The 24525-nt window shown below is 41.4% G+C and overlaps 1 protein-coding gene across 3 annotated transcripts in view; it reads right to left on the bottom strand.

Annotated features, from left to right (window-relative positions):
* Positions 1-24525, bottom strand: part of LOC101163264 (MAP/microtubule affinity-regulating kinase 4) — a 62908-nt gene that overhangs the window by 18738 nt on the left and 19645 nt on the right. For all 3 annotated transcript variants that reach the window (XM_023961589.1, XM_023961590.1, XM_023961591.1), the window contains exons 2-11: positions 18837-19034; positions 17180-17233; positions 5170-5218; positions 5011-5076; positions 3724-3794; positions 3341-3397; positions 2987-3223; positions 2643-2762; positions 2361-2460; positions 1180-1289 (exon numbers count right to left, since the gene is read on the bottom strand). In XM_023961589.1, the coding sequence (XP_023817357.1) occupies positions 1180-1289; positions 2361-2460; positions 2643-2762; positions 2987-3223; positions 3341-3397; positions 3724-3794; positions 5011-5076; positions 5170-5218; positions 17180-17233; positions 18837-19034 (1062 nt within the window). The remainder of the gene's footprint in view (positions 1-1179; positions 1290-2360; positions 2461-2642; positions 2763-2986; positions 3224-3340; positions 3398-3723; positions 3795-5010; positions 5077-5169; positions 5219-17179; positions 17234-18836; positions 19035-24525) is intronic.

The following is a 24525-nucleotide window of genomic DNA, read 5'->3' on the forward strand; positions in this document are numbered from 1 at the left end:
AGTGAACACAGCAGCTCTCCACGACACCCAGACACCCTCCCCCCCAAAAAAACCCCAAATAAAACAGGTTTAATTCACATACTAAAGGGGCTTAATCTATCTTAAACTCATGTTTCGAAGCAGAATCTGAATTACAAACTAGCAGCGTCATGAGCGTTCAACCACAGTTCCACTGGTGTGTCAGTAAACAAACCCACCGACAGAAAAAAGGTCCAGTCCCATTGGTTTGACCTGGGAAGGATTTGTGGTATTCACCTTTGTGGAAGACTCCTCTTGGTTGGAAAAGTCACACAACTTTCAAACAGTGAGCAAAAAGGCATCTCACCTACAACAAGTCTAATAACGGACTTGTTTTATTTTGCGGTACTTTTGACTTGCTTGTGTAGCGACCACCTAGTGGTAATTTAGTAAATTGGCTCGGCTACTTCTGTGTTCATTCAAGCGTTTTCCAATTTTGAAAAAAAATCTGAGCATCAAATATTCTATTTTAAATATGTAAATGATGTAAACATTGTTTACTTTAACCTTCTGGAAAACCTTGTGAGAAATCCTAAAGAAAACGTGGTCAATAAAAGCTTCGCAGCGATCTGGAATGGCGTTGATCGATCGCTGGCAAATGTGACGCCTGCTGATGACATCATCAACTGCGCCTGGAATTTAACTCCCGTGGCGCAATCGCATGCAAATCAAGTCATTATCTTTATTTCAAGCGATTGCAGCACAGGATCACGGAGCTTATTTGAAGATGTTAGGAAATACTGACTTCACACACAGACACATTATTGCAATACCTGTGCATGTTTTTGTGTTTAAATGTAAAGCACTTCGAGCTGAGCAAAGTATGAGAAGAGCTTTTCATAAATAAAGTTTTGATTTGATTTGTTTTTATTTGATTTGGTTTGATTTGACTTGAGAAGTATAAACACCACTCAGAAGTTCTCCGCAGTTATTGCGGACAGTCATTAGCAAAACCAGCCTACATTAGCACGCACTAGACCGCGCGATTCTGGACAGGACTGATGCGATGGCTGATCGCTGGGAAGTAGAAACCGGCCTTAAGTTGAATATTTCCTTTAAATGTTTAAGTCTACCTTAAAGCCTACCTTCCTAAGAGCTTGAGTCTTTAAATAAACGCATGTTTTAAAGGAATGTAAAGAGAATGGAGCCTTTTGGACTCACCTCATTTTTGCGTCCCAGCAGCAGGTATGTGGCAGTGATCTCATTGTACTTATGACTGACCAACGAGTCTCGGATCTCATCCCTGCCAAATCCCATCCCCACCATCACATCTGTAAGGGAGAGTTTCTGTTCAGCATCTCAATCGATCAATCAATCGCTTTACTGTCAAACACAAAGTAACTAACAACAAAGGTGTATATAACTATAAGTTAAAAACAATTGAGTCATAATGCACATTAGATAAAAGAAAAAAAAAACACTAAAATATAGATGTAAAAAGGAAGGAAAGACACACTGTGGCTAGAATTTAAGGAGGCACTGCATAGATGCAAGGACAAATGATGAACCATAAAAGCCAGGAAGTACTTAAAAGCCCAACAAATCCAAAAATAAGTTGATTAAATGAGACATTTAAAAGCTAAATTACAATAATGTGTCTATAATTTACATTTAGAAATCTCCACAGAAGCAGGTCTTCAGGTAAGAGCAGCAAAATGCAAGCAGGGCCTTTGAAACAATAATAAAAGCTTCATCTAGTTGAGTCTGTTTAAGGCGGTGCCAATGAATTATGTTGTCAGTCAAAGGACCTGACGGCAAACATCCCACCTACCCAACAGTAAACAGAATTTATTTAGCAAATCACACTCACAACTACTGACAAACCCACACCATCACTCTACCCCCACCATGTTTGTCTGTTCAGCGATCTTACACTCAAGGGGAGGTTTTTGATGGACTGGTGGGAGGCTGGTTTCCTTTTTTTTTTTAGACCAAAACACGCAGGTTTGGACACTTTTTATGTAACAACAAACAAATATTATTTGTACTAATATGATATAGATAGTGGCCAAGTGGTAGAGTGTCCTCCTTAAGACTGAGAGGTTCAGAAACACAATTGGGTCCTACAAAAACTACAAATGGGATCCCAATGCCTTCCTTATTGACATTTAGCATTAAGGGGTTGGACTCGAAGGGTTAAACCACTAAGTGGTTTCCTAAAGTGGATTTGATTGCACCTCTCCCAGGGGATGGGTCACACTAAATTTACACACCCAGGGGTGAGACAGCTGATGGGATTTTAACTTTAATTGGAGGTTAAAAAAGACAGAACTGTAGGACTCTGTCAGAGGACAAAGCAGAAACCGGCAGAGTTTCTGCTACAGGTTGAGCTAAATTCTCACCGATGCGGCTCGTATCCGTGAAGTCCTCTGCAGGCTCGGTGTGCGGCTTTAACTCGTCACTCTCATAGCCGACGTTTATCCACTTATCTTTCATTATTTGCTGGTAATAAGAGAGAAAACAGATGACAAACAAATCCAACTAAATATGATTTCATGTTCTACACAAAACTTTTTACACTTGATAAACATTTGTCAGTTCATAGTTGATAAAAAAATCATTTTTCCTAGCAGAGCGACAGCCGCATTTCTGTAATCTTATTCTGAAAATCCTCTCCTTCTCACCTCCAGCGAGCAGCGCTTGGCGGGGTTGAGGACCAGGAAGCGGCGCAGGATCCCCTCACAGTCCGTGGACATGTAAAACGGCACGCGGTATTTCCCCCTCAGGACCCGCTCCCGCAGCTCCTGCAGACAAACGAGCGGAAACATCCTCAAAATTTCAAGACAAACGTCACTGCAGAAACTTGAAAACACACATTTTTAAGCCTAAGACATGAGAAAAAAGTATTTAGAGTGCGATTTGGAAACCTTTCTGTGCTGAAAGTTTGGGTTCTGTGGGCCTTCAGCTTCAACACTTTTGGTGTTGAACCAATATTTTCATGAGGTTTTGTCTGATTTATGGCTCCTACCTTCAGGTTCTGCCCGTCAAAGGGCAGCGAGCCGCTGACCAGCGTGTACAGGATGACGCCCAGACTCCAGATGTCCACCTCTGGACCGTCGTACTTCTTCCCCTGGAAGAGCTCTGGAGCTGCGTAAGGCGGCGAGCCGCAGAAGGTGTCCAGCTTACTGCCTTCGGTGAATTCATTGCTGAATCCAAAGTCAGCTATTTTGATGTTGGAGTCGGCGTCTAATAGCAAGTTCTCCGCCTGCAGAGCAGAAGAACGTCTACCTTCAAAAATGCAGTTGGCACTCAGAATTCCTCCTCCGTTGTTGCTGTTTTTCCCCCCATAGAAAATGATGTTTGGGCTGCAAAGCAAACTGACCTTCAAGTCTCTGTGAACGATGTTCTTCTGGTGACAGTAGTAAACGGCTGAGACGATCTGAGGAGGAGGAGCAGACCGTTAGAGAGAGACTTTCTGAGGCGGGAGCGTTCAACATCCTCCAATGGAAGGAGGACTAAACTTCCTGAATGAAATCTCAGCAGCTCTTTGCTCTGCAGAAACGCCTTCTGGGTCTCAAACAGAGAAATCCCGTCCGTCAGCTTCAACGTTCGAACCCTTAAAACTTCCCTCCTGTTCAAGCGATATTTTACAGTCGACTTTCATGCTGCAGCAAACTGTTGATTGATCTGCAGCTTGGAAGACGCAGACGTTTGGCCGACTGAGCGGGCAGAGCTCCGGTTCAGAGATCAAAAGGTTCTTCTGACCTGTCGGAACTTGGCTCTGGCTTCTTTCTCCTTCATTCTGCCGTGAGCCACGAGGTAGTCAAACACTTCACCTGAAGAGAAAAAAACCAAGAGAGAATTAAAGCTTGTTGTGTTTTAGTTTGGTCTGAGAGGTGGTCTTTTTTTTTTTTTAAATCTTCTGACACCTTCCTTTAGCTAAAAGAAGCAGAAGTCTTTTCTGGGCATTTTCTCCTTTGATTTTCAAACCTGTTTCCAAGTATATTTAAAAAAAAAGGTTTTTACTAAAAATAAACAGTCTGGTTTTAATTTAAAAAAAAGTATATTTAAAAAAATAAAAGTTTTAACATAATGTTATCGTTTTTTTCCTGGGTTATTGGGGATGCTGGGGCCTATCCCTATACAGTTGACGAAGGCGGGGTTTACCCTGGACAGGTAGTCGATCTGTTGCAGAGCCAATCAGAAGCTCACGATCAAACTAATTAAAGATTCTATTGATTTAATTTCCAAATATCCATTCAATTAACTGCTTTTATTTGACTGTTAGAGACTAAACATATTCCTGAGGAAACTTTTTTCAATAAAACTATAAATTCTTGCATGACAAACTAAAAAAAAAAACACACGCAAATTTTATCCTAAAAAACACCCACCAGTAAATTCAGATTTGATGGATAGAATCCGATCAAATCAAATCGGTTGATCATTTTTTTCAAAGGCAGCTGTACTGAAGGTCAAATCGTTCTCATTCGAGTCTCATTTGTTCTTTTAATTCACTTATAGTGACAGTTAAACCAGTGTGATGGCCTACAGGTAGTAAAACCAGCACCGTGCCATGATACTGCCACCACCGTGCTTTTACACAGAATGTTAATTTGTGATTAACGGCAGTTTTACTTAGAGTTGAACCTTGTGTGTAAAACTCAGCTCAATTTTTGCCTCAATAATGAATGTTTTCTTTTGATTTCATTGCCTGAAACAAAAACCCACAGCATGAATCGTGGGAGGATTTCAGAACATGTGAATGCATTTCCAGCAGCTTTAATGGCTTTTAGGCGCAGCTCTTCCGGCCAATCATCTTAACCGTTGAGGTGCTGAGCAGCGAAAAAATGCTGATGAGGCTTTTTTTTTTTTTCCCTAAAGCAGCGAGTCAGCTGGTGAGGCGCCGCAGCCTTATTAGGTAATGGACGTCAGAGATCGCACAGCAAACAAAGAGCAGCTGCAGCAGAAGACGAAGGGGAACACAGAGAGAGACCAGGAGGAAGCCCGTTAGCTTCCACTACTTCAACCCCGACGGCTGATTGGGCTCACCTCCGCTGGCGTACTCCATGACCAGGTAAAGGGTCTTCTCCGTCTCGATCACCTCAAACAGCTGGACTGTGTGACAAAATGACAAGCAAACCGAGCGTCACAAAAACACAAAAACCACCAGCAGGAGAACCAGAGGAAGCTTTCTGCAGCGCGACCCACCGATGTTTGGATGGTTCAGAGTCTTCATGATGCGGACCTCTCGAAACAGCTGAAAAAAAAAAAACAAATCAGATAAAGTCACAATAGTACACAAAATAGCAACACAACAACGACAAATAACAAGTAAAACAGGGGAGACATACATAGAAACGAGAAAAAGCATTTGCACTTTTCAGAAAAAGTTGGTTTGGACCACACAAGAAGTGGTGGATCGAACCATGTATGCCCCCCCCCACACCCACCCATGAGATCCAGACCTGGGCTCTTGTCAGAGCGCCGTGCTGATGCTGACAACAAAAGCCCCTCCCCAGGGCGAGCTTCTCCTCTGACCCCCCCTCCCCATCCATCAATGTGCTTTTAAAGTGCTGCCTCATCCTCCGCCTCCCATCTCTCTGATTAAAGTGATGCCTTCCTGTGGAAACTCAAATGAACCGCAGCTCAGGATCAATCAACCGACCCCCCACCCCGTTTAAACACAAACTGGATCCAGCGTTTGCTCATCATCGACGCCGTGACACATATTGACCCTGGAGGACAGACGACACCTCCATGCAGCAACAGACAAAGGAGGGGCGTCAGAAAAGAGGCATTTCTGAGTTTTTCGAACTCTAATTGTTGCCATACAGTTTCAATAGAAAACGGCACAGGGTGTTTGGCCTTAAAAACCACATTATCATCATTTCATAAATAGCTTTAAAAATAGATCAAAACATGATCGGGGTGGGACTTCAAGAACTCTGAGGACAAAAGAAAATCCAGAAAAATTTCAACAATTCAGCCGATAATCACTTTATATAAATGTTTATCTTGGTACTTAAAAAAATAAATAAAAAGAGTAAATGTGATTGAATAAATTAGACATTTTTCTTTATTTTCAAAAACAGGAACTGGATTTTAATTAGCTAATCGAGTTTAGAATTGCAAGTTTAACAGTTGATCAACGTTTTATCGCCTTCAGCCAAACACAGCAGTTTTCCTCCAGCGTCTGTCCACATTTCCAAAGAGGCAAGAGTTTTGGAGTGTCTTGTTGAGCTTGGGAAATTGATCATAAATTAGTTTCTATCTCTCTTTAAGTCATCATCTGCACAGTTGTCAAGCACGGTGGTGGAGGGATCATGATTTGAGCTATCATTTTCTGGAATTTACTGACTGAAAAAGGGGGCAATTTCATAAGAATGGAGTTATAAATGTGCAATTGAGGTGTTAAAAAAGAAAAAGATGAAAGATTTTGAAGCAGAACATGTTTGGAGGGCTGAGACGGAACCGGCAGGAGAGTCAGTAAACTTCAGAGATCAGAGGCGTTTCTGTGTAGAAACACTGGATTATTTTTGGCAGAAAGGACTGCGTTTCCTCGTTTATGTTTCTTTTCGGTGCTCCCGAACGGTGACCCTGTCCATCCGTCAACAGAAGCATGCGTCCACGGGGACGGTGTGGGGCATCAGCTGGTCATCAGAGTTTAGGAAGAATTAGCACATAATCCATCACATCTCCTGCTTCTCTATTTCTGCCTCGTTTTGTTTTTTTTTAACACATTTTCCAGGTCTTGCTTAAAGATTAAACTTAAAGATTCAAAAACATTCAGGAGGAATTTCTTCTTTTAAAAAAAGTCTGATGTGATGTTATTGAGTCTGGATGTTGATAAAAAAAAAAAGAAAAACCATTAAAAAAATATTCTCAAGGTTTAACATTGATAGGAGATCTAAAAAAAAACCCCGCTCTCTTTGTGGTTTCTATTTTGAATCGTGGAGCAAAAATACTCATTTCTGTTGCAAATGGATGATTAAAAAGGAAAAGGGGAACATTTTTCCCAGATTGTACTTGAATGCACCGTTTTTCCACACGTTATCCCGCTTCCCTCCCACGGGATCAGCTCCGTCACAGTTGGTGCTCCCCCAGGTATTAATCCCCGGGATCTACGGCTCCCTAGGGGTGGGTGGGGGTTTTGGGGAGGGGGGGGGGTGTCATGGACCCATCTGAGGCCCAGCTGTGGAGATGAGCTTCAGCCCTCAGCCTTTCCTTCCTTCACGTCTCTGTACGGTTAAACTCTGTTCACACTCCAATGGAAAACCTTTTGGAAATAGAAATATAAGCACTAGAACTGCAACTTAAGCTGTTGAAGGTTCTACGTTTGGCTCAAAGTCTAGGAGATGAGACCCCCCCCCCCCCCCCCCCCCAATGTAACATAAACCAACTGTTCTTCACTTCTTTTAATTATTGATAGAATTATGTTTGTACATCAGCGCCTAACAGCTGGGTTTGGACTTCCGTTGGGTCCAGAAGAGCATGACCCGGTGAGACCTCTGGTCCAAACATGTTCCATTCTTCTCTATTGAAGGACCAAAAACTGTCTTCTTCATCGCTCTATTCCAAAAACTAGCTTTGAGAGGTCATGACGATTTTATTCAGGAGAGCTTTTAGTTGATTTTACACATTGTTTTCTTGAGTTTGAACAGTTATTAGATTTTACTACCTCTCTGTGTTTTGGTTTCAATTTTATACCATCTTTTGGTAAAGTCCTTTGAAATGTCTTTCTGTGAAAAGTGCTTTAGAAATTAAGTTGTTTTATTGTATGCTATTTTATGCTACGCTGACTCAGGCCGTCATCTTGATATCCCAGTAAAGGAAACTGAAAGGCTTTGCTGTCAGCTTTATTAGAAAATTTGGCTTTTTATTTCAGAGATAATTCCATTTTTTTGTCAGAAAAAAAATAAGACAAAAAAAATAAGACATAACTTTTTCCCCCCATTGATTTCAATATTTTGCAGGTTTTAAAAATGTTCAAATGGAATGCAGGTTTAAAATAAACCATGAACGTGTTCTATTTTAAAACCATTTCCTTCTCTTCTCATCGCTAAAGAATATAGATGAAGAAGAACAAAGTCCATGACCTTTATTAAAGGATTCATTTAACAAAACGAATAATCTAAAGACCTTTTTCGATTCCAAGCAGCTTCAGGTGTGCTTACCTGGACTTTGAATGTTTGTCTTTTAACATTAATCAAAGGTATGTGACCATTTGAAATAATGAATTTCTCTGTTTTATTACTAATGTTTTGTATATTTTATTTGAAAACTCAGTGATTTGTGATATTAATGGGTTTTGGCAAACATGCATTAATATATAAATAAATCTTGATGCATCAAACTTTCATGGTCTTCTGCCCCCAAATGTCTCAATTTGGTTCAAATTTAACATACTTTGATTCAGAAATAAAAAAATCTTTCAAGATTTGGATTTTTATTGTTTTTCTTTTCATTAAGGCTAATGTGAAGACAGGAGAAATGTGTTTTTCAACCAGGTTTCCTGAATTCCTCATTCTGTTCAAGGAGGAACTGTTGTCGTCTACAAATATCTGTCGTCTTTGTGACTAAAACCTTTCAGAGTAAACTATAGGGGTGTGTATTAGCAAGAGTCTGGCGATACGATACATACCCGATATTTATATATTTACATATTTTCTTTCCTTTTTTCTAAATATGACTTTGAAAAAACTCTACCTGAATTTCAATACGTCTTCCATTGTAATAAAATTGTCAAATTCAGTTTATTTAATGTTCACAATGTTAAGCACTGCAACTGTATCTCATATATAGATTGCTTTTACCCAAACACATTCATAGTGCTTTTATTTTGGTAAGAAAAAATATAGAAAGGGAACGGTCAACATTGTCTGATTTTCACAACAAAATATTTTTCAAAATGAGAAAAGACAAAGAATGAATTTTCCTTAACGAATGTTCCATGACAATGAAGGAAAGTTGTTTTAATGTGACAAAGAGGCTTTTTTTTACATCACAGTCTGCTCTGCACCATTGTGCAGCCACGCTTTTTCACACGTGGAAGTAAACTGGTAACGCTCATCGCCACGACGTTGGCCTTTTTTCAGAGCGTTGTTCACATCCCTCTGATCCATCAGAAAAACTAGAATCTAATACTGTGAGGTTCTACAGCACTTTGGCCCGCTTTGCCGACAGCATTTTAGCCGATGCTAAGTGCATTAGCTGCTGCACTGCTTCTCTCGTTCTTATCTGAGCCGCTAAAAAGTACAGCAATCCGCGTTTTTATATGTTACTGGGAGCAACATGGCACAGAGTTTCTGTTTGGTATCCATCCCAAGGAAAAACTAAGTAGCTCATGTCTCATAACAACAGAACAAGCTGCCTATGGCTGCAGTCTTTCTGTTGTTTTGCACGTGTAGAGCTGCTCAAAGAGGCTCCGTGTCCTCTGCTGCCAACTAGCGGTCGGAGGGTGAAGCGGAAAACAAGAGTCAGACACTGAAGGACGCTCAGAAATAGTTAAACAAATATCGTTCTGGCAGCATTTTGAATCGATACGAGTATCGCCAAATGAACTATCGCGATATTTTGCCGAATCGATTTTTTCCTACACCCCTAGTAAACTATATCCATATATACGGCAGCGTTCGACATAAGCGGTTATCCTGTTGTCCGAGACAACCAGATTTCACGGAGGACAACCAAAATGAACCTGGTGGTTGTCCGTGTGACAACCTGGTCTTTTATTCAACATTTTTGGTATTTTTCGACTATTTTTCAAGTTTTAAGTGTTAGTTTTTGGGAACCTCTGAATTGAGACGTATGCAGCAAATTCTTTCCACTGACAGACGAAGTGCGTGCATGCTAGCGTATCCTTTCTATTTGTCCATGTGCACTTTTCAATAAAGATTACCAGTATTCAAATATGTGATGAACAACACTACCTGGTGCGACCGCTAGAGGTCTCCAAAACACACAAAAAGATTTAGTTTCAAGTTTTTGGCAATACTTTGTGTAACCAGATGCTTCAATATTTAGTAAAATGTTTGTTTTTAATATTTAAAGAGTTTTTTAAATGTCCATCATAAGAGGCAGTTGATATTAGATGTATAAAAGAAATAAAGATGTAAGTACTGACATCTGAGTAGGTTTCGTTGCTGTTGAATATTGGTATCGAAGGACAACCAAAAATTTGGGAGGACAACTTGGCAGGTTGTCCAGAGGACAACCATTTTTTCCCCCTTATTTATAATGCTGTACGGTGTATATTAGGTTTGGCACACTAAAGAGTGATTATTTTATTAAAAATTAGTTATTTTCGCAGCTCATTTTCCTACCCGGAAGTAGGACGATTCTTAATTCTTTTGGGGGGAAAAGAGCAAAACGTGATCAGAGTTGGATTTTAGGAGTTTGCGTTACATTCTGGAACATAAAGGTGAGACTCTGTTGGCAGCTACTGTACCTCTGGTAGTGTGTAAAATCCTTTTAACAGCAGATTTGAAACAGAACCAGATGGATGGATTCTTTTAATCTCCATTTAGTCTTTTAATCTGCATAAATAAAGATGGACTTGAGTCTGCCCTCAGCTTTGGGAGTGTTGCAGATATTCTGATGTCTTTTTCCTTCACCCTGGAGGCGTGTCGTCTGTTCTCCTGCTGCGTTTGCATTGTAAAGCAGGAAACATTCAAAGAACTCCACTGACTGATTACTTTCGCACCGTGGCATTAAAATTGTTGCCCTAAGACACGTAGTCCGTTTAGCCTGGGATTTAAGCCCCCGACAGACCGCTAACCCCTCTGCAAACCTGTGGTAGGGTTGGTTTAAGGTGCCCTCATGACATAAATCACATCAGCTTTCTTTTCACGATGGATTAAGATGTTTAGAGGATCAGAAAATGTTTTTTGTGTTGCAACGTTATGGACAACCAAGCAGGTATGGGGGGGGGGGGGGGGTCACTGCCCCCCCATTAGGTTGAGAGACTGATAGAAAACTAACAAAGCAGGAAAAGCACAGAGGGACAAAACCAATCCAGATAATGGGGGAGGCCCAAACGTCTGAGAGGCGCAGCGCTCAGTTTACGGGTCTGTTTTCATCAACCAAGCCCCCCCACCCCCCCACCCCACACACAAAAACAGGCTGCTGGTTCTGCTCTGTGAAGTATCCCGTCTTTCTCCGGTGCTGGCCCACCCCCCCCACCCGGGCGTCCCCCACACGGCGGCAGCGGCGGCTTTCTTTTGTTTGCTCGTCTGGAATTCGGCTCCTGGAGAACGGGGCCGGAGCGAGGGACGAAACGCACTTCAGTGGCATCCAACCGCAGACGAGGCACACGGTCACACACACATCCTCACACACACACAAAAATCCACACACATCCTCACACTGCGAAGGCGGCTGCACAGGAAATCAAACATGGCAGCAAACACCTTTTCTATTGTGGAGGATCCAGGTTACAATTGGCCCAATGCAAAGCAGAAAGACAGACGCATTTAAGGTTTTCTGTTTTTCTTGATTTGGAAGTTTAAAAGGTTTATCCTAATAAAGTTTATTTAAATAAGACAGCACATGACGGCTCCCATATATTAAAATATTGTCTACCACTAGATGTTGAAATGATTTTAATAATTAAAACAAAAGTTTTGACACAAAAGCCTTCTATCCATGAGTAACTTGGCTTTAAAGATTAAATGAAGAGATTCCATCGACGTACTGTAGGGGGAGCAGTGGTCTGCAGAGGAAGTGAAGGTAGATGAATAAAAGAGGCGGTGAATGAAAGGATGTGTAACCGGCAGAGACACACATAGACAGAGACAGCGTCCCGCACTAAATGAAAAAGCTAAAGTCTATTGTGCTGATAAAACAGGACAGCAGGACGAGCCCTGCTCTGAAACAGCTGTGCTGCACACAACCAGGACACCAGAGGAGAATCAAATACAGGAAAGCCCCCCCAAAAATATTGTTCAGCTAGAACTGATGGAAACACCTCAATCTGCAGCTGTTGTACACAAAAAACCCACAAAGAAACCAGGATTGTCCTCGTGATAGAAAGTCACATTTATGATGAGAAAATGTTTAAGGAAAATGTAGGACAGCCAATGAGAAGCTAAAAAAATGAAGAATAAAAACAGTAAAAAGACTTAGTGAATCCCTAAGAACTTTCTAAATACCTAAAATGACCATCACAACGTAGAATTATTATTAAGATCATGGTTGTGTCCGAATTCCTTCTTTACTCACTACATAGTGCCCTATGTAGTGCGTTCGCCATTTTCTAGTCCTTTCCAAATCTACAATTCCAACATCGAGTGCCCTAGAAATTTCCAAGAAGTCTCTGCGAAAAACCAGTGTGCATCGACGCTCACTAGATGGGCAAATATAGACCAGAATGCATTGCGTCTGAACTATTTTTGTGTATTTAAATTACCAGTAGGGGTGCACGATGTGAGGAAAACTCGCATTATGCAATATTAGTGATCAATAATGTGATGACGATATAACTTTGTATGGTATGTGAACAAACAGTCAAAATGCGATGTGCGTGTTGCACAGCTTGATCTCACAATAACAATAAATTTGCAATTTAATGGGCCTAATTTAAATGTAAACTTCTTTTTAATAAACCATCAACGTTTTCATCTTCAGAAGACAGTGGACTCATAAATAATCATCAAAATACGCTCATAACAATTAGATTTTAACTCGAAATCGATGACATTTTATCCGCCGTTTCAGATATGAAAAAAATTGACCAATTAAAAAAATGAAAACGTTTCAAATAAGATTAATAAAAGAATTGAACAAAATGCTAAAACTGTAGATAAACGGTTGCAAAAAACAAGAATAAAATAGAATAATTGTGACGATGGTCAAAGATCAAAACAAAATAAAGCTAAAGAAGGAGGCGAATAATGCTGAATGATCTTTTAACGGACTGACTAATTGTTAAGTCAGACTAAATGTGAAATGGCTGAAAAAAAGAAAAACACTTTGAGCTAAGTTCAAAGAAACAAAAAAACGTTTCGATCTCACATTGGGAAAGTTGTCAAGCAGCTTCAAAAAATAAGAAAAGCACAAAGTAAAGTACGTAAAGCAGAAAATGTGACAAATGTTGTACATTTTAGGGATTTAAAGATTTATATCATTTGTAAGCTGCAAAACGCTTCAGAGTTCAAAATATATTCTTATCAAAAATGTGAAATATTGTCATATTTATAATAGATCAGCAGCTAGGTTAACTAGAAAATCTCAAATTATAACACTAGAATAAAACAAAATACACACTTATTTAAACAAATCTGCTACGTAAACATTCCCCTGATTAGTTCAAAACCAAAGTGTTTCAGGATTAAACCTTTTTCTATCCACTTCAATAGAAATTAAGAAGTTAATTCGTTTTTATAATAGTAAGTTATTAAGTAAGTTATGATTTCATTGTTACTTTGTACCATTTTAACCATAAAAAATGCAAAAGTTAATTTTCCACAAAAAATGCTTGAATTTGAGACATTTCTTTCCATAATCCCAATCTTCCACGCTGCAAAAGGAATCCAAACAAAGTCAGTATTTTCCCTGCAAAGGAGCAGGTTGGTTCGTCCCTCCTTCTCCCAGCATTGTTTCTCACAGAACAAACTGTTCAACCCCCCCTCTCCAAATCCTCCTCTTTATTAAGAAAGCTGCAGGAGGCTTAGCAAACTTCAACCTCTGGGAATAATTTGTTGTTTTCTGAGCTTAGTGGTGGATTTTTCAGCCACTTGATCTGCTCAAACTTAACCTTTAAGGGATAAAAAGCTGCTTTCTTCCTGGAAATAACGTTTGTTTGCCTTACCTGAGCTGGATGACGTAGCACTGAGGGCACGTGTCAAAGAAGGTGGAAGGGAAAGTGGTTACCATAGACTGTATATGAGAACTGGACTGAGTGACTCCTCCCCCTGGCGTTTCATAGACTTCTATTGTTTTATCTTTTTTTTGAATAATCATTATTGCTCTGCTGCCTTTTCTTTTAAATATGTTCTTGATTGTCCTAATTTCCCCCCCCACTATAGTCAAGTTATAAACTGGCCAATCAGACGCCTGAATAAAAGTAGGTGGAGCCTCATGGCCTCTTATGTCCAACTTTCAAAACATTTGATTGACAGATTCTCCCGAGCCCGCTTTTAAGAGGTAGGGGTGTGGCCGTCCAATAGCCTCACTCCTGATTGGTGAGAGTGGTTACCATAGAAACGGATCTTACCAATCACTGCTTATTGATTACGTTTGGCTCCAACATATCACGAATAATAATAATAAATCCATTCATGCACGGTCAATGGTTGGTAGCAGCAAAAACAAGAAACTGAGAGATACAAAGCAACTTGACAGATGTTTCCTGAGCATCTGGGCCTGGTGGGGCTGCTGCTACACCGCGCAGACATGATCTGCTCTATCAGCGGAGTCACCACCTGACCTGGACAGGTCAGCTCGTCAATAGGCTGACTGTGCATGTGCGTGAGAGAGCATCGATCTGCAGCTAGTGAGGGCGTTCTGGCAGTGAAGGTCGAGATAAAGCAAACTCAAAATCAGAACAACAGTTCAGTCATCAGAGCTGCTGCAGAACAAGGCCTCTCTTGTATGAACTGTGAGAACCGCTGCTGAAACGGTGTCACACCGACCGCATGGAGGCTGAAGCGGTCCCCGAGAAAGCACCAACCGTGCCAATGTGATTCTAACGTGCAGGAAAGTTAGCTCCGGAGAGCGCAGTTTCACTTGACCTCGACACTTTGATGGAGAAACGGGGCAAGAATGGCGTTCTTCACGTCGTCCTGGTTCAATCTGAGAGGCTCTGGCACTTTGACGCACACACACACGCACACACACCCACACACACACACACACACACAGCTTAGACAGAGAAAAACCTAATCTCATTAGGCCCTCGAATGCAACCTGTGCAGCTAAAACATGACCCTGGATACAGCCCTACCAGCCAAATCTGACTACAGAACTTTTCCACGACTGAAATCTGTGTGAAAAGATGGTCACCCCCCGCCGCACACAGAGCAATCATGGTGGACTGAATGGTCGCGAGATTCTGTCAATTTGTTGTAGCCCACGTCGAAAACAAAGGGTTTTATACGGTGGCCCAGAAGGGTCACAAATGGCGTATAATGGACAAAGCGCTTTACAGTCAGAGACACATTCACCCAGTCACACACATATTCACACACCCATTCACACACTGGTGGAGCACTGCCAAACACTGGAGCCAACCTCCCACCAGAGGCAAGGTGGGGTTCAGAGTCTTGCCCAAGGAAACTTCGACTCATGGGCGTGCAAGACGGGAATCGAACCTGCAACCTTACGATTTTGGGTCGACCGCTCTACCGCTGCACCAACTGGCTCCCCCCACAGCTCACTGTGACGTTACTCTCTGTTAGGTAGTTAGCCGCTCAGCCCAGTGGAAATTTCAGAATAAAAACATTTCAAATGCAGCTTTACTTCCGTTGTGAGTTAATGTATTGTGTTGTGAGTTAATGTGTTGTGTGGTAAGTTAATGTGTTGTGTTGTGATTAGTGTGTTGAGTTAATGTATTGTGTGGTACGTTAATGTTGTGTGGTAAGTTATTGTGTTGTGTTGTGAGTTAATGTGTTGTGTGTTAATGTGTTGTGTGGTAAGTTATTGTGTTGTGAGTCAATGTGTTGTGTGGTAAGTTATTGTGTTGTGTTGTGAGTCAATGTGTTGTGTGTTAATGTGTTGTGTGGTAAGTTATTGTGTTGTGAGTCAATGTGTTGTGTGGTAAGTTATTGTGTTGTGTTGTGAGTTAATGTGTTGTGTGTTGATGTGTTGTGTGGTAAGTTATTGTGTTGTGTTGTGAGTAAATGTGTTGTGTGTTAATGTGTTGTGTGGTAAGTTATTGTGTTGTGAGTCAATGTGTTGTGTGGTAAGTTATTGTGTTGTGTTGTGAGTCAATGTGTTGTGTGGTAAGTTATTGTGTTGTGAGTCAATGTGCTGTGTGGTAAGTCATTGTGTTGTGTTGTGAGTCAATGTGCTGTGTGGTAAGTTATTGTGTTGTGTTTCAATGTGTTGTGTGGTAAGTCATTGTGTTGTGAGTCAATGTGTTGTGTGGTAAGTCATTGTGTTGTGAGTCAATGTGTTGTGTGGTAAGTCATTGTGTTGTGTTTCAATGTGTTGTGTGGTAAGTCATTGTGTTGTGAGTCAATGTGTTGTGTGGTAAGTCATTGTGTTGTGAGTCAATGTGTTGTGTGGTAAGTCATTGTGTTGTGTTTCAATGTGTTGTGTGGTAAGTCATTGTGTTGTGAGTCAATGTGTTGTGTGGTAAGTCATTGTGTTGTGTTTCAATGTGTTGTGTGGTAAGTCATTGTGTTGTGAGTCAATGTGTTGTTTGGTAAGTCATTGTGTTGTGAGTCAATGTGTTGTGTGGTAAGTCATTGTGTTGTGTTTCAATGTGTTGTGTGGTAAGTCATTGTGTTGTGAGTCAATGTGTTATGTGGTAAGTCATTGTGTTGTGTTTCAATGTGTTGTGTGGTAAGTCATTGTGTTGTGTTTCAATGTGTTGTGTGGTAAGTCATTGTGTTGTGAGTCAATGTGTTATGTGGTAAGTCATTGTGTTGTGAGTCAATGTGTTGTGTGGTAAGTTATTGTGTTGTGAGTCAATGTGTTGTGTGGTAAGTTATTGTGTTGTGTTGTGAGTCAATGTGTTGTGTGGTAAGTTATTGTGTTGTGAGTCAATGTGTTGTGTGGTAAGTTATTGTGTTGTGAGTCAATGTGCTGTGTGGTAAGTTATTGTGTTGTGAGTTAATGTGTTGTGTGTTGATGTGTTTTGTGGTAAGTTATTGTGTTGTGTTGTGAGTCAATGTGTTGTGTGGTAAGTTATTGTGTTGTGAGTCAATGTGCTGTGTGGTAAGTCATTGTGTTGTGTTGTGAGTCAATGTGCTGTGTGGTAAGTTATTGTGTTGTGTTTCAATGTGTTGTGTGGTAAGTCATTGTGTTGTGAGTCAATGTGTTGTGTGGTAAGTCATTGTGTTGTGTTTCAATGTGTTGTGTGGTAAGTCATTGTGTTGTGACCCTTTAAGTTAAATGGCTAATGAAGGAGGCTGTACTTGTTAAAACACCATGAAGGTAAAGAACCGGATCTCCTTTCAGAACTCCAGAGGAACGACTATGAGGAACCTCTGTGGGAAGAAAACTCATCCAGTGAAAGACTAGAGGACAACAGACAACATGCAGAGAAGATCCTCACCTTTTGTAGGCTGGTTGGATTCAGTTGAGTTTTATCGATGATTTTTATTGCAACCTGGGAAGAAGTAAAAGTAAAAATAAATAAACAAATAAATAGTCCCCCCATCTTTTCACTCTTGACTCCCCACAGAAGAACTTTTGCTCCACATTACTCTGTAACCATGTAGTGTAGGACTATCCAGTGCTCTAGATAATAATGCGATTCCGGCACTTTTTTTTAATGATGTCACTCATATGCCGAAATAAAATCCTAATAATTATGAACATTTTACGAAGACTGTTTATGAACCCACTGCATTCTGATGTTAAAAACTTGGATGATTTGAAAAAAAAAACATTTAAATACATTTTTTATACTAATGACAAATTGTTCAAACGCAATGCATTGTAGTCTATACTCACTAATCTAGAGACCATCAATGTACCCTGATTTTTGCAAACACTTCTGGGTAATTTCCAGGGTACCTTCTTTTTTTAAATTGTAGATTCGGACACCCCAAAGAAATGGCGTGAGGCCTTAGTGCACATTGACGATATATGAGAACTGGACTGACTCCTCCCCCTCAAAACTCAAAATTACCTGCTGGTTCCAAGAAGTCAAAGTCCCATAGACTTCTACAAAGAAATGAACGTTCTATTGGTCGGAATAACCATTCTTGCTCCAATACCTTTTTCAACATGTTCTTGCTGATCCTCATTTGGATTACCATCTACCAATCAGATGCCCCAATAAAAGTAGTTGCTGGCCTCTTACGTCCCACCTTCGAAATGCTAGACAGATTACAAGTGGGAGGGGTGTGGCCTTCTAACAAGCTCACTCCTGATTGGCAAGAGGGGTTGCCATAGAAACATTGATTCTGAAAAATCACTTCTTACTGATGACGCCTGGCTCCAACAGGGCGCCATTTGTATCACGAAAAAATAGAGGCTGAAAGCCGGAAGTAAACTAATTGCTATGGGTGACGTCATTCTGATTCGGTAGTGAGTGAATTTGGATAAAGCCTTCTACTTAGGGCGCACAATGAAAAAGGGCACAAGGGAAACAAAACAAAACTCCACCATTTTTTTGTTTCTTTCTGGGTGTTAAACACTGTATTTTATGTCCATTTTTATCCCAAAGCAAACATGATTTGTCTGATAAAAACTTCTTCTCTTTAGTTTATTGCTTTTTAACATAAGTTTGTTTACAGAGTCATAAACAAACTCAAATGTTCCCTACTAAAAAGCGTTTTCACAGCCTGATCAATCACTGAAAAAAGACAAGCGGGACAAAAAGGGTTGCTTTTACAGAACATGAAGAGCAGAGAAGCTGCACTCCAGCAGATAAACCATGAAGGATCCATAAGGAGCTTAACGTCGCGAGGTGACCCGGTCAAAGACTGAATCGAGCTTTAGAAGTGTCTCCTTCTTATTGTGGCACGAACAACCAGTTTCCACATGACCAAACCAAAGTTCTAGAGCCTGAAGACATCAGCTGGAGCAATGTAGGTCAGGGGCTTTTCAGGGATGAAGGGCTGCAGTGTATGAAGACCCAGCTTTGGTTGGGGGTTAAAGCCTCCTTTCTGCTGTAGGGTTTGCTTCTGTTCTGTGTGTTCACGGGTTTAGAACAATCCCCCTGATTCTTTCCCACCAAACAGAACATTTTCCTTTCAACTCACCTCCTTGCCGGTCAGGATGTGCCGGGCCAGCTTGACTTTGGCGAAGTTGCCTTTTCCGATGGTTTTGAGGAGCCGATAGTTCCCGATGTGCGGCTGCTCGTCGGAGCAAAAGGCGATGGAGTTCCGACACCGGGCGCCAAGCGTGCGGCTCGACCAACCGGTACCTTTCTCTGAGCGGCTGGCCGACAGGGAGGCGTGCTGGCGGGACACAGAGGACATAAACTTTAATCTGAGGCAACCTGTTCATCCTAAACAAAGAAAAACAAGCATTTCCACACACATAACACCAGAAAGCACAAAGATTTGGTTTTGGTCTAAGAAAAAAAATCACTAAAAATCAATTAAACAAAAAACGAAACTATTTAAAATTTCTTATTTTACTTTATAGCCAAGTAATGCATAAAATTAGAGATTACACAGCTGTTTTATTCTCAAAGCATTTGATAGTTTGCTTTTCAATCGAGTCTCAAAAGCCATGTTCCATGACCGACTGCCACCCAAACCACATTGCACCAGCCCCTTCTGAGCTCTCCTACAGGTGGTGGGGCCCACTGGACAGTGATCGCGAAGGGGGGTCTAAGGGCAGGGATGCCAGTATAGCTTAGTCAGTTTGTTAGTTCATTTTAGTATTTTCCTATTGAACTCTTTGTATTCGTGATCTTTTTAAGTTCATGTTTTACTTCGAAGCCCATCGAGACGACTGTTGTTGTGATTTTGGGCTATACAAATAAAATTGAATTGAATTGAATTGAATTGATCCCACGTCGTTTCTTTGGGACCCCAGGTCACCAGGCCTGGCTCCAGAGTGAGGCCCCGGTGACACGAATCCGGGCGACGTCACAGAATCTCCGTTTTTTTCTTCTCATGAAGGGGTTCTGGACCGCTCTTTGTCTAGCTCCTTAAGACCTGTCTGCCGTGGGAGACACTACCAGGGGCAGAATACAAGCGGCTGAAATGAGCTTCCACCATGGGGTGGCTGGGCGCTCCCTTAGATATAGGGTGAGAAGCTCGGTCAGAGTAGAGCCGCTCCTTCTCCACATCGAGAGGAAAAGTTGAGGTGGCTTGGGCATCTGGTTCGGATGCCTCCGGGACGCCTCCCTGGTGTTCTGGGCATGTCCCACTGGGCGGAGACTCCGGGGAAGACTCAGGAACATGCTAGAGGGACTACGTCTCTTGGCTGGCCTGGGAACGTCCCCCCCCCCCCCCCCCCCCCAGAGAAGCTGGAGGATATGGCCTGAAGGAGGGAAGTCTGGACATCTTTGCTTAGACTGCTGCCCCCGCAACCCGGTCCCCGATGTGTGGGAGAAGATGGATGGATGGATTGCAATCTTGAAAAAGGATTTTAACTATTGTTAACATTTTTGCCTTAAATATTTAAGGTATTTCTGTTGATTCCAGTCTTTATTGTTTTGAGAAAGAAAAAGGAACAAACTTATAATGTTTTTGCAGACAGAGTTTTTTCTGCCAGTTCTTACTTGACCCTGCAGAGCTCAAGCCTTAGAGCAACACCATGAAGTGAGCGACTGACGGAGCTCGTGGTCATGTGACGGCAGCCGGGAACCAAACAGCTGAAAAGCAACAAAGCTGCAGGTTTGCATCTCATCTGAGCCGCGTGGTCTGCATTCCTCACATTTCTGTCTGCCTGTGAAGCCACATGTGGCCGGATGCCGCCGACCTCCTCTGGTCTCCTCACACGCCGCTGTTACGCACAGCGAGGCCACAAAAACAAGAACCGAGGCGCTGCTGAAACTCTGGATCGACATCGGGTGGGCCGGCGAAGACATGATCCAATCTCCAAATGACATCTCCCGCAGATGTTCTGTCAACTTTCTGATGAAAAACGGGTTTGACAGATCTGTGGCTGTTCCAGGAAGTCCACGATTGACAGGATAGCTGCGCTCAGTATAAAGTTCAACCATTTCCTCCATCATCAGATAAAAACAATGAAAAACATTCAGAAACTGGAATTATGGCAGGAGTTTGTGGAATAATCCATTCAAACAAACCACAAAGTTGTTCTAATTTTATAATTTAGTACAAATATAAAGTTTAGTTTAGTCACTGTAATTAATTCAGAGTGGCAGAAAGCAGTTTATCAAGAACCTGCAGAGGATCCAGACCAGGACCTTAAGGACTTCATGTAGTTCAAACCCAACGGATCAGAGCGTCAAAAGCCCAGATCGTTGTGGAATGAAGCTCAGCTCATTTTCCAGTTGGTTAATCAAACTCTCCTTCTATGACTCCTGCTTCCTCCCCCACACGGGTTCTCCTGATCCAGCATCGTCTCCTCCCGCCGCCCTTTTGATGACCACACAACTGTCAGCATTTCCAGCTCCAAAACTGAGCCCCGCTTTCAGTTTCCCTTTAATATGACCAATTAATACTCAAGTCAATTGAATTTGAATGAAAAGCAATGTCAATGCCACTGTCACATGGGCAAAGACACGCCCCCAAACCCATTTTGGTCCAACCCGGTCATTGTTTTTTATAATCATATTTGTACTTTTCTATTGGTACTTTTGCAAGATACTACTATTGTATGCTAGACGTTCCTGTCGATTACTTTAGCCAGTCATGTAGTTGTTGAACTTGTGTTGATCTTGCATATGAAAAATAAATTACAAAAACAAAATAAGATCATTTTTAATCTCAATTCTGTTGGACAAACGTGATAAAGTTACCAGGAAAATGAACATGTCTGAAACCAGAGTCTCCTTGTCGGATCGCCACATCCTCCAGATTTTCCAGATGTTTTTCTGATTGGTCCGCCTGATGGCCTTTAAAGAAAGTTCTAACGCAGACAACACGCCCACAAACCAAGCTAACAATTAACCGATGATAACGCAGCAAATCAAAGCTAGGTGCCACTTTAACAGCCCTTTACAAGTTTTATAGCAGCAGCTATGTGGCTCCGTGAATATTCTGAAAATAGACGTTTGCTTTCTGATGTTTGCATTTAATTATAAAGAAAAATAATAAATCGGGAAAAGAAAAACAGCTCAGAGAGGGAGGATTGTTTTTATCTTCATTCATACCAGAGGAGCAACCATTTGAACTTTTTTAGTGGGGGTGTAGTAATTAATCAACTTCATCAATGAATTGATTTATATTCCCATGATCTAAATAGATCAATCTGTCTGAGGTAAGTTGTTAACTGAATCAACTTAAACCTTTAGAAAATTGTTTAAAATTAGAGAAATCGATAATATCGATAATGGAAAATACCATTTTGATTGAGGTTAAAAAGGCTTATTTTACAAAAAAACGACCATCACAGCGGACAACACCCATGATGTCAGCAAAAACTGATCAACCCTCAACCCCAGTCCAAAGTGTGGAAACACTTGGAAAGTCATGTGACCATCCAGTGTCTAGAATGTTCTAAGGTTGTTCCCTTTGAATTCTTTGGATGTGGAAAAACAACAGTGGGCTGAACTTTAGGAATTGAAAATGTAAATGGATTTGCCAAAAATTCCTGTTTACTTGTTTGTTTGTACACATATTTAGTTTACACTTGATTATCTGGAAGAAAAACAAGGAATCTGGAAAACTTCACCTGCTCTGTTCAGTGCCTGACAGGTATTTGTCTCTGGTAAAGTTTTGACTAAAGATGGATCGATGTTAAGTAATTTGGATCTCTACTTTTCAGGGAAGTGGCATGAAACAGCCCAAATTTACAAGATCATTTCCAGGATTAACAGCATCTTCACCTCAGCAGTTTCCTTTAGTAAACATTTTATGTACCTCCATTATTTTCTATCAGATCTTGTGTTCGTGTGCTTTGATTGACATGTGAGCGTGGAACCCTCTACTCTCCAGGCAAACACCGAGGTGACCTTTGGTCATTTCTGTAACGCAGACGTCGTTTCAAAGTAAAAGAAAAAAACATCCTAAATCCTAGATCCTAGATTATCGTAGATCCTAAATTATTCAGGATCTATAGAAGACACCTTCAATTTCATCTCCTCCACACCCCCCCCCAGACCAATCTATTTTCCTCAACTCCTGCTCCCCCACACCCCCTCTTTTGTCTGCTCCCTCCATTTTCAGCCAACGCACACACATACGAAGCCGCGCTCCGTCCCCCGGATGCCGCCCCCCCCCCCACAGCACCTGGTCTGTTCTGGAGGGGGGTGTGCAGTGGATGGATCTGCCGTGTCCAATTCATGGAAGGTGTAGCTGGAACTGATCTAACAGAGTTACTGACGGAGACGGCAAAGGGATGAACACCCCCCCCCCACACACACACACACACACACACAATGGGATTGGCTCAACCTGGAAAAATACTGAATCTTTTAGCAAAATTTAGCTTAAGGAAGCAAAAAGTAAAATGATGTTTCTATGTTCCCTGGCATTCCAAACAGGAAGTACCAGCCGGCGTCGGAAAATCTCAGACTTCTATTGAGAAATAAACAGCTGTTACTCATTCTTTCTAATGGTCAGAAGAACCATTCTTGCTCTAATCCCTTTTTCAACGTGTTTTGGCTAATCCACATTTAAAAAAAATATTTTCTTGTGGTGAAAGTTATTTAAGTTTTAAATAACTTGAATAACTAATCAGATGCCCCAATAGAAATATGTAGTCTCATGTCAAATGTCCAAAACGTTTGAAAGATTCACTGTAGCCTGCTTTCCAGTAGGGGTGTGGACTTCTAACTAGCTCACTCCTGATTGGTGAGAGTGGTTGCCACAGAAACGTTGCCTCAGACCCATCTGGCTCCAACATGGCTGCGTCTGCATCGCGAAAAAATGGATGCAAAATCAGATGCAAACTATTTTCTATAGGTGACGTCACACGTTTCTCTGGTACAGTCAATGGAATTAACACACAATTGGAAGGAGGAGCTGAAAAAGATGAAGACTCTGACTTAAGTCTGGACCTCAAAAAGCTTGAGACTTGACTTAAAACTTCAGGTTTGTGACTTATGAACAATCTTCCTTTTTATCTCCAGGACCTGGCCTAAAAAAGATGGTCTTTAAAAAAAAACTGTTTAATTTTGCCATTTTTCATGTCTCAATTCTTACAAAAAATACAAAGTCTGATCGTGGAGAGACTGTACATCAACACAGATTATAGAGTTTGGCTTTAACCGTTTGGTTGCTGGTGTGCCGCGGGATTTTTGTCAAGGAAATAGAGTACCTTGGCTCTAAAAAGGTCTGTTAATTTACAGACCTGATCCAAACGGTTAGAACAAAAACCACCATGAAAACAACAAGACAAAGTGCTTGACAGGCCGGATCTAAACTTCCTTAAAATGACACACAAAGTGACGAAGACAAAGATGTTTCCAAACAATGGAGCACACCCCTGGGGGAGGGGCCTAAGTGCCTCTGAGGTCAAGACAGGATGTTTGACGTTGGCTCCCCCCCCAACAGAGGAATGACACAACCTTCAGCCATCCTCAACCTAACACACACAATCTAAAAAACACACGCATTCCTATCACACACAAAAACCTGACAAACACAAAATGACATCCTCACACAAACACACACACACAGAGTGGCAGTTCTGTTTCCTGGTCTCATGTCCTGACACACACAGACTTCCTGTATCATAAAGCAGACCGTCCGTCACTTATCAGTGATGCTGATAACGCAGATCATGAACACAAACACGGTTCTCTAACATCACACTTCACTCTCTGCACCAACACACCAGAGAAAATAACGTTTTATTCAAAGA

Source organism: Oryzias latipes, chromosome 13 (assembly GCF_002234675.1).
Source record: "Oryzias latipes chromosome 13, ASM223467v1".
Lineage (NCBI taxonomy): Eukaryota > Metazoa > Chordata > Actinopteri > Beloniformes > Adrianichthyidae > Oryzias > Oryzias latipes.